Source organism: Astyanax mexicanus, chromosome 5 (assembly GCF_023375975.1).
Source record: "Astyanax mexicanus isolate ESR-SI-001 chromosome 5, AstMex3_surface, whole genome shotgun sequence".
NCBI lineage: Eukaryota > Metazoa > Chordata > Actinopteri > Characiformes > Acestrorhamphidae > Astyanax > Astyanax mexicanus.
In genome coordinates, this window is record NC_064412.1 from 19904340 (window position 1) to 19914479 (window position 10140).

Consider the following 10140-nt stretch of genomic DNA (forward strand, 5'->3'; position numbering starts at 1 on the left):
TATTACAAAGAACATAACAAGACAAAAAAAAAAATATATATATATATATAAAATCTTATTTAATCAAAACAATTGACACTTTCAATAAAAAGACCAAAAATAAAAGTTAAGTCATAAAAGGTTGTGCACATGCATTTGTTATACATATATTCATTTCTAAAAATATAAGAAATAAATTTCAAAATTAAATATAAATCTTCTGAGTTGTAGATGCTTAAGTTAATTTCTAAAATTGTCTATACATCGTCTGTTTAACTCCTCTGAACCAATTGTAGCAAATGCCAATTAAACTTTTCAGATTTTTTGCCCAATCACAATAACAATTCTCTAACACATGCTACACACAGTGATTCATTTTTAAAAAATAAAGGCAAAAGAACATGGTGTGGCTTTTACAACTATATTACAACTTTAATTATCTTGGAATATATTTTAAACACTGCTTTTTACAAAAATAATTAATTTCTAATTTTATTCCATTATCTCCCCAATTTGCATGGCCAATTACACAACCAACTCATTAGGGCTGCTGCTATCACTAGTGATGCCCCAACACTAGGAGGGTGAAGACTGGCACATGCCTCCTCTGACACATGTGAAGTCAGCCACCGCCTCTTTTCCAACTGCTGCTGATGGAGCATCACCAGTGAGCCAGGACACTCAGAAGGAAGCACAGCAATCCATCTTTGATACATCAGCTGAGAGATGCCTGTGCTGACCTACATCACACAATGCCAATTGCACTTTTTCTCAGAGTCTGGCTGCTGATGGCAACAACATGATCTGTACATGATCTTTAGTATTACAGTACATTACTACCGCCTATTAACATACCATAGTTGTATACTGTTCCATTAGGTACAACCTAGACAGTTCATTCAGGTTCTTATAGAGCCACAGTTTCAATCTCATAGACTGGTCTTAATGTAATGGATTTTTTGTAGGAGAATCGAGTCAGGTTGACTCTAGAGTAGAATCTTTCTTTCTCTTCAAGAGAACAGTACAGAGAGTATGTAAACTTGGCCAGTACCACTGTACAGCAGATCTCCAGTGTCAGCATAATGGTGTAGGAAATCATCAAAGCCTTGCATGATGAAGCCCTGTCATCTTGTGAAGAAGAATGAAGTAAAGAGGATGAGTGCTGAGAGTAGACGGATCCAGAGCAAACAAAAGTCTTGGGTGTGATGGCGACTGTTCTGACTGTTGTCAGAAGAGATGTTGTTGTAGCTTTTGGCGTTGTAACTGTGGTTGGCATTACTGTGGTTGTTGGTGTAGTGGTGGGTGGTGTGGTTGTTGGTGTAGTGGTGGGTGGTGTGGTTGTTGCTGTAGTAGTGGTTGCTGTAGTTGTTGTTGTAGTGGTGGGTACTGTGGTTGTCACAATAGTAGTGGGTACTGTTGTTGGTACTGTGGTCATTGCTGTGGTTGGGGGTGCTGTGGTTGTTGCTGTAGTTGTGGGTGCTGTGGTTGTTGCTGTAGTTGTGGGTGCTGTGGTTGTTGCTGTAGTTGTGGGTGCTGTGGTTGTTGCTGTAGTTGTGGGTGCTGTGGTTGTTGCTGTAGTTGTGGGTGCTGTGGTTGTAACTGTAGTTGTGGGTGCTGTGGTTGTAACTGTAGTTGTTGGTGCTGTGGTTGTAACTGTAGTGGTGGGTGTTGTAGTTGTAGTTGTAGTCTGAAGTGGAGTTGTAGGCCTAGTGGTTTCTGGGGTGGTGGTAGGTAGAGTTGTGGTTGGCGTTGTAGTTGGAAGTGTTGTTGTTGTAGTTGGAAGTGTTGTTGTTGTAGTTGGGAGTGTTGTTGTTGTAGTTGGAAGTGTTGTTGTTGTAGTTGGAAGTGTTGTTGTTGTAGTTGGGAGTGTTGTTGTTGTAGTTGGAAGTGTTGTTGTTGTAGTTGGAAGTGTTGTTGTTGTAGTTGGGAGTGTTGTTGTTGTAGTTGGAAGTGTTGTTGTAGTTGGACGCGTTGTTGGTGGTAAGGTTGTGGTTGTAATAGTGGTTGTTGGAGTTGTTGTAGGCACAGTTGTTGTGACTGGAAGAGTTGTGGTTGTTGCTGTTGTTGTTGTTGGTGGCAGAGTTGTTGTAGTGGGTCGCACAGTTGTGGGACATATGAGTTGATCCTCTTTTAAAGAAAGAACAGACTGTGCTCTCAGATCTTCAGGGTTCTCACAAGTTATACTCTCTGGAGATCGTATTTTCCCCTCATTGTCTTTCATCCACGTGTAGAATGGCAGCAGGTTGCAATCACACTGCCATGGATTATCGTTCAAATACAATTTACTGAGCTTTGGTAGAGAATCGAAAGCATCCCCTGGAAGGTTTCTTATGTTATTTTTAGCCAGATTAAGTGTTAAAAGGGACTGTAGATGTGCAAAGTCATCTGATTTAACTGATTCAATGGAATTTTTCTGAAGATTAAGCTCTGAAAGTTTCTCAAGACCCTCAAAAAACTCTCCAGAGAGATGTGAAAATTGATTTGATGACAGGTCTAGCTTCTTTATCTTCTTCAGTGGGGCAAAGACCTTTGCAGGTAAACTTGTGAGATTATTGCTGTTTAGACCAACTTCAGTAATTTTTTGAGTTTCACTAAACAGGACTGATGGGAGACTGGTGAGCTGGTTGTGATGCAGAGTTAAAGATTTGAGTGCAGAAAAGTCCACAAATAGCTCCGGTGGCAGTTCAGTCAAGAGATTAGAGTCCAAAAAAAGTTTTGTCAATTTGTTTTTATGTGGGAACAAATCGGGTTGTATGTTTGTAATTCTGTTGCCATATATAGCGATTTCCTTCAGATTCTGCAGATTATCAAATATTCCATCTGGCATAGATGTCAACTGGTTTTCATAAATTCTAAACACCTGCAGTTTCTTGAGGTTAGAGAAAAGGGCTGATGAAATGGAGATGAGTTTGTTCTTTGCAAGGTGAATTTCCTGAAGATTCTCCAACTGATCAAACGTTCCTTCGTCAATTGATGAAATCTCATTAATATGCAGATGCAGTTTCTCAAGAGCACTGAGACCATCAAAAAGTCCCTTTTCCAATCTTTGAATGTGGTTTGATTTAAGAATTAAAGTATTAAGGTTGGGAAGATTCTTAAAAACTCCAACAGGCAGTGATGTTAGTTTGGTTCCTGAGATCTCAATGGTGGCCACCTTCTCTAAACCTTCAAAAGCACCTTCTTCTACAGATGACGTCGATGTACCAAGAAATTCCACTTTCTCCAGCTGAGGGTTTTTGGAGAATGCTCCATTTGGTATGACATCAATCTGACTACCAACAAAGAAGAGCTCTTTGGTTCCATCTTTCAGTGTTTCTGGGATTGTTGTTACGTCCTTGTCATAGACATCTTGCTCAGCAGTGATGTCCTGAGCTCCAGAACTACAAATCAAATGGAGCAGAATGTAGAAATGTAGGCCTTTTATTTCCATCAGCATGTTTCTGGCTACGAAAAAAAAAAAAAAAAAAAATCATCAGTGATGAACATTGAGTCGTACAATAACATATGTATGTTCCATATAGACTGTAAAAAAATTAAACTTAACAAAACAACTGATTAATTACTGAACATTTTTTTTAAATCTGAACAAAAGTCTGAGCAACAATAGGTTTTAAGTTTAGTCAGCAGCAAAACATTTTCAGGAATATAATGCCTTTTTTTGTCCAAGACTTTTTTTTTACAGTGTACATACTTTTATAACCAATATTTTTTTATTTATTTTAGAATATAAGCAATATTTATTTTTTTGTCTTATCTGTCATGTTGTACAGTACATGTAGTACTGTTTGTTACATATCTTTTTTCCTTTACGTTTTAATAGCAAATACCTTTTTAAATAAATATAGAAAATACAATGTATTATACCACATCTCTTAAAAATGATCAAATGTATAGAATATTTATATAGATTCATGTATAATGTTAATTAATAAATGCCATAATCCTTCTACAGTTCTCAGTTGTATCCAAAATATGTTTCCCCAAACATCAACTATTTAAATAATTCAACCTCTTTCATGCAATTTAATAATTAATAAGAACAAGGTACTACACTCTAATTATTACATGCCAATATAAAATATATTACATTTTAAATTTACCTTAAATGTTCTTATTCCGCTCAGATCTCAGAGTGCTCATTTTTTGGTTCAGATCCTGTAGTGCAGAAATGTTATCTCCTTGCCCCAGCAATTACTCTGGTGTACGTCGTGCAAATAACGTAAGACCGATGCAGGGAGGTCACTTTCTGTTTTCAGAGATAAGAGGAAAGAGTGAAAAAAAAACATCATCCAAATACGGCAGTAGAACTTACTAATGTTTTTTTTTTTTTTTTTTTTTTTTTGCTCTGTTGGAAGTTTGGAATTTTTTTATCAGGATTTTGTACATATGTTTCCCATTTTTAATAATAATAATAATAATAATATTTAAAAAATGAAGATAAAACCACAGTGCATTCTCTGTAAAATGCAGTCCAAGCCAGTGGTTGTGCTAAGTTAATCTATACTCATTACCAATAACTGCTTTGACTGCAATTAACTATGTAGATTGTTGGGACACATAATGATTCATTGTTTTTTTCCAAAAATTAAGGGAACTGTAACAGATCTGTGTAGTTTTCACAGCATTACTAATATTTAATGAACACATATTTACTGTTACTGAACATCTGCAAAGCATCATGGATGGAATGTATTGAATTTTATACAACAGTTAGTTCCGACCTCACAATCTGATTGGTTGAGAAGTGTTCTAGCCGTGATGATATTTGTGATCACACTAAACCTGTATCACTCCGCCGACACGTTGCCGAGTAATGGTGTATATACACAGGACAGCTTAGAATCATCAACAGCATCAGCGGCAGCATTGGCTTAGCACAGCCTAGCGCTCAACCACGGCATGCTCGCCCGCAGCGCTGGCTGTCTTTTGTGGAAAAAAGGGAAAGAAATTCGCTCGGCTAATGCCGTCTGACAGCCAGAATGCTAACCAGCCAGGCTAGGTTAAGTTAATGTTGAGCTAAAGCAAGCTACGCTAACCTAACCACAGTTCAGCCGGCTAACTAAAACCAACACCACCCAGCAAAACAAGCAAAAAAACTCAAAAATGCGCAGCGTTTACCTGAAGACAACTCCACAAAGCAGGAGAGGAGAGTATTAGCGTTATTTCACGGTCCTAACGTTACCATCTTCGCTTATTCCCAATTTTGCTTTCAAGCTAACTTTTGTGGTGTTAGTCTGTATAAATCAAACACCGTTTTGTAGTTAAGTTTCAGTTCTGTTACAGTTGTGGTGTAACTACTTTTTGGAGGAAGGCACTGTCCATAATACAGCATATTCATTCGTAATAATTTTAGCATAGCTTAGCATAGCAGTAGCATAGAATAGTAAGTAAAAGGCAAAAAAAAAAATGCCGAAAACCTTAAATTCATTAAAGCACTCTACTTGAATCACTTGAAAAAATACAAGCTGAAAATGCTAGCCTAACACTAGCAAGCTGAGCTAAGCATCCAGCATCTGCCTGTAAAGCTAAAAGACTCACTGTTTCTCTGTACATTTCAGCTAATGCTAGCTGTTGTAACATGTTGTGTCTATATACAGTTACGTAGGACATAAAGATGTTATTTTTTTGCATGAAAATAAAAACTGATGTGAAAATAATGAAAAATGTGAGAAATATACTTACTGAAGAATTCACTTAAGCAATAAAACACGAGAGGGAATGTGTTATCACGAATAACATCACGGCTATGATGATCTACGACAATATTTTGTAGGTACTATGATTACATGTACAGTTTGCATACTTTAACATTTTCTACAGCAACTACTAGCTAACTGCTGTCAGCAAGTTACTGTACATTTTACAGTGTTCTTTTTATATATACACTATATATACTCTACGCAAAGACTCTTAAGTCTGGCTAAAGATAAAAAGCTTTGGAATCTTCAACATTTAACCCAAAAATAAAGACCCAGCACCTATAATTGAGGTTGATGTGGCTGTTTATGATCTGATCACCAACATTTAACCCAAACCTGAAGACTCAACACCTAAAATTTAGGTTGCTATGGCCATTTATGATCTAATCAGCAATGTTTTCCCCAAATATGAAGAATTAACACCTAAAATATAGGTTGCTGTGGCTGTTTATGATCCAATCATCCACCATAAACTCCAACATGAAGACGAGATATTTAAAATCTAGGTTGTTGTGACCACTTATGATCCAAACAGCAACATTTAACTCAAACCCAAAGATCAGACACCTATAATTGAGGATACTGTGGTCGTTTATGTTCCGATCAGCAACATTTAACCCAAATATAAACCCCAAACACTTAAAATCTAGGTTGCTGTGGCCATTTATCATCTAATCAGCAACATTTAACCCAAACCTGAATATCAGACATCTATAAATTAGGATGCTGTGGTCATTTATGATCCGATCATCAACATTTGACAAACAGAAAACACATAACCTTCCCTTTACAAATACACCAATCATTCACTACTGCAAACTCTTCACAGTGACCATCAGGTAGGATCATTCCTTCATCAGTGTTTAGCTGAATTATGCCCTCACACACAGCTGGACTTAAGGCATGTTGGTGTGTCTTTGGTATCGTGAGGGCACAAAAAATACACCTTGTGTGGCTTGAAATGCACAAAGGCATGAAATAATACTCTTAATTAATCATGGGTGTGTTTTGGACATATGTCAGTGTACCAGTTGTCATTCACTTTAAGAGCCAGGTGCGCTCTGACTTTGGCGCATACATATCTTAACAGTGTGATGCTTTGTACATCTCAGCAGAGGATCCTGACCTGTGCATTCATGCTGCGAAGGTACAACAGCAGCTCATTTAAGGGAACAGCATTATTATTTTATTCTTTATTCTGTTTATTGTTGAGTTAAAGGTCTGTTTTACACTCGCCAAACACAAGCACCAAACAGCCTATGTCTACACTCTGAAAACTTAATATCCACAACCCACCTGACTAGATCTTAAAGCTTCTTCTGACAGTTTCTTCTTTAAAAATGCCAAAAATAAACATTTTTTAAATTAATTTATTTTGTTAAACCTGACACACACTCGCATCTGCTTCAGGGTAATTGTGATATGATTCACAGAATAATATATATTATAGATTATTATATTATAGATTATAGATTATTATTATAGAATATATATTTTAGACATGAAAATTTATATGTACACATTTACTTTGTGCCTAGTGTTCAAGTTATCATAATTGATCCTAAATAAAGGAGATTATACGATATGTGCTTCTCCTTTAGCAGGTATTCCTAAATGTATGTGCGTAACAACAGTCACTAAAGGGCCACAGTCTCTGTCTCTGAGATTTGGCTCTGTAAAATGGATTTCTTATAAAAATGGAGCAGGATGACACTTTCTCTTTCCCTGAGGGGATGATATGGGAGGTATATGAATTTCACCAACACAGCTGTACAACAGACCACCAGCAACAACACTGCGCTACAGTAAATTATCCATAAGATGGTTTTAAATGATGTGGTGGTGGTGGGCACTGTGGTTGCTGCTGTCAAAGTGAGCACTGTGGTTTTTATGGAACTTGAGGTCAGGACTGGGGCAGTTGTAGTCTCTGTTTTAGTTACTAATGTCATGATTGGGAGAACTGGGACTGTTTTTAGGGTTTCGTAAGGTTTCGTTGTGGGCAGAGAGGTGGTGGTCAGCAAAGTTGGTGTAGTTGTCATAAGTATTGTTGTAGTGGTTGGTGTTGCTGTAGTCTGAAGTAGAGTTGTAGGCCTAGTGGTTTCTGGGGTGGTGGTAGGTAGAGTTGTGGTTGGTGATAAGGTTGTGGTTGTGGGTGGTAAGGTTGTGGTTGTAATAGTGGTTGTTGTAGGCACAGTGGTTGTGACTGGAAGAGTTGTGGTTGTTGCTGTTGTAGTTGGTGGCAATGTTGTTGGAACAGTTGTTGTAGTTGTTGGCACAGTTGTTGTAGTTGGTGGCAGAGTTGTTGTCACAGTTGTTGTAGTTGGTGGGAGAGTTGTTGTAGTTGGTGGCAGAGTTGTGGGACATATGAGTTGATCTCCTTTTAATGAAAGAACAGACTGTGCTCTCAGATCCTCAGGGTTCTCACAAGTTATACTCTCTGGAGATCTTATTTTCCCCTCATTGTCTTTCATCCATGTGTAGAATGGCAGCAGGTTGCAATCACACTGCCATGGATTGTCATTCAAATACAACTTACTGAGCTTTGGTAGAGAATCGAAAGCATCCCCTGGAAGGTTGCTTATGTTATTTTTAGCCAGATTAAGTGTTAAAAGGGACTGTAGATGTGCAAAGTCATCTGATTTAACTGATTCAATGTCATTTTTCTGAAGATTAAGCTCTGAAAGTTTCTCAAGACCCTCAAAAAACTCTCCAGAGAGATGTGAAAATTGATTTGATGACAGGTCAAGCTTCTTTATCTTCTTCAGTGGGGCAAAGACCTTAGCAGGTAAACTTTTGAGATTATTGCTGTATAGACCAACTTCAGTAATTTTTTGAGTTTCACTAAACAGGACTGATGGGAGACTGGTGAGCTGGTTGTGATGCAGAGTTAAAGATTTGAGTGCAGAAAAGTCCACAAATAGCTCCGGTGGCAGTTCAGTCAAGAGATTAGAGTCCAAAAAAAGTTTTGTCAATTTGTTTTTATGTGGGAACAAATCGGGTTGTATGTTTGTAATTCTGTTGCCATGTATAGCAATTTCCTTCAGATTCCGCAGATTATCAAATATTCCATCTGGCATAGATGTCAACTGGTTTTCATAAATTCTAAACACCTGCAGTTTCTTGAGGTTAGAGAAAAGGGCTGATGAGATGGAGATGAGTTTGTTCTTTGCAAGGTGAATTTCCTGAAGATTCTCCAACTGATCAAACGTTCCTTCGTCAATTGATGAAATCTCATTAATATGCAGATGCAGTTTCTCAAGAGCACTGAGACCATCAAAAAGCCCCTTTTCCAATCTTTGAATGTGGTTTGATTTAAGAATTAAAGTATTAAGGTTGGGAAGATTCTTAAAAACTCCAACAGGCAGTGATGTTAGTTTGGTTCCTGAGATCTCAATGGTAGCCACCTTCTCTAAACCTTCAAAAGCACCTTCTTCTACAGATGACGTCGATGTACCAAGAAATTCCACTTTCTCCAGCTGAGGGTTTTTGGAGAATGCTCCATTTGGTATGACATCAATCTGACTACTAACAAAGAAGAGCTCTTTGATTCCATCTTTCAGTGTTTCTGGGATTGTTGTCACGTCCTTGTCATAGACATCTTGATATTGCTCAGCAATGATGTCCTGAGCTCCAGAACAACAAATCAAATGGAGTAGAATGTAGAAATGTAGGCCTTTTATTTCCATCAGCATGTTTCTGGCTACGAAAAAAAAAATAAAAAATCATCAGTGATGAACATTGAGTCGTACAATAACATATGTATGTTCCATATAGACTGTAAAAAAATTAAACTTAACAAAAAAACTGATTAATTACTGAACATTTTTTTTTAAATCTGATCAAAAGTCTGAGCAACAATAGGTTTTAAGTTTAGTCAGCAGCAAAACATGTTCAGGAATATAATGCCTTTTTTTGTCCAAGACTTTTTTTTACAGTGTACATACTTTTATAACCAATATTTTTTTTATTTATTTTAGAATATAAGCAATATTTATTTTTTGTCTTATCTGTCATGTTGTACAGTACATGTAGTACTGTTTGTTACATATCTTTTTTTTCTTTTACGTTTTAATAGCGAATGCTTTTTTAAATAAATATGGAAAATACAATGTATTGTACCACACGTCTTAAAAATGATCAAATGTATAGAATATTTATATAGATTCGTGTATTAATAAATTAATAAATGCCATAATCCTTCTACAGTTCTCAGTTGTATCCAAAATATGTTTCCCCAAACATCAACTATTTAAATAATTCAACCTCTTTCATGCAATTTAATAATTAATAAGAACAAGGTACTACACTTTAATTATTACATGCCAATATAAAATATATTACATTTTAAATTTACCTTAAATGTTCTTATTCCGCTCAGATCTCAGAGTGCTCATTTTGTGGTTCAGATCCTGTAGTGCAAGTTTCGTTATCTTTTGGTGTGTGCAAGTTTTTTTTTTTTTGT

The 10140-nt window shown here is 36.7% G+C and overlaps 1 protein-coding gene across 4 annotated transcripts; it reads right to left on the reverse strand.

Annotated features, from left to right (window-relative positions):
- Positions 1–582: 582 nt before the first annotated feature.
- On the reverse strand, positions 583–10140 carry LOC111193786 (carboxypeptidase N subunit 2). 4 transcript variants are annotated; one of them, XM_049479095.1, is made up of 3 exons: positions 10033–10114; positions 1913–3423; positions 583–1741 (listed from the first exon to the last, which is right to left on the reverse strand). In XM_049479095.1, the coding sequence occupies exons 2-3, from the start codon at positions 3413–3415 to the stop codon at positions 887–889; spliced, it is 2358 nt and encodes a 785-aa protein (XP_049335052.1). In that variant the 5' UTR covers positions 3416–3423; positions 10033–10114; the 3' UTR covers positions 583–886. The 4 variants fall into 4 exon arrangements, with proteins under 4 accessions (XP_049335052.1, XP_049335050.1, XP_049335051.1 ...); XM_049479093.1 differs by having other exon boundaries at positions 583–3423; XM_049479094.1 differs by lacking the exon at positions 10033–10114 and adding an exon at positions 4080–4257 and having other exon boundaries at positions 583–3423.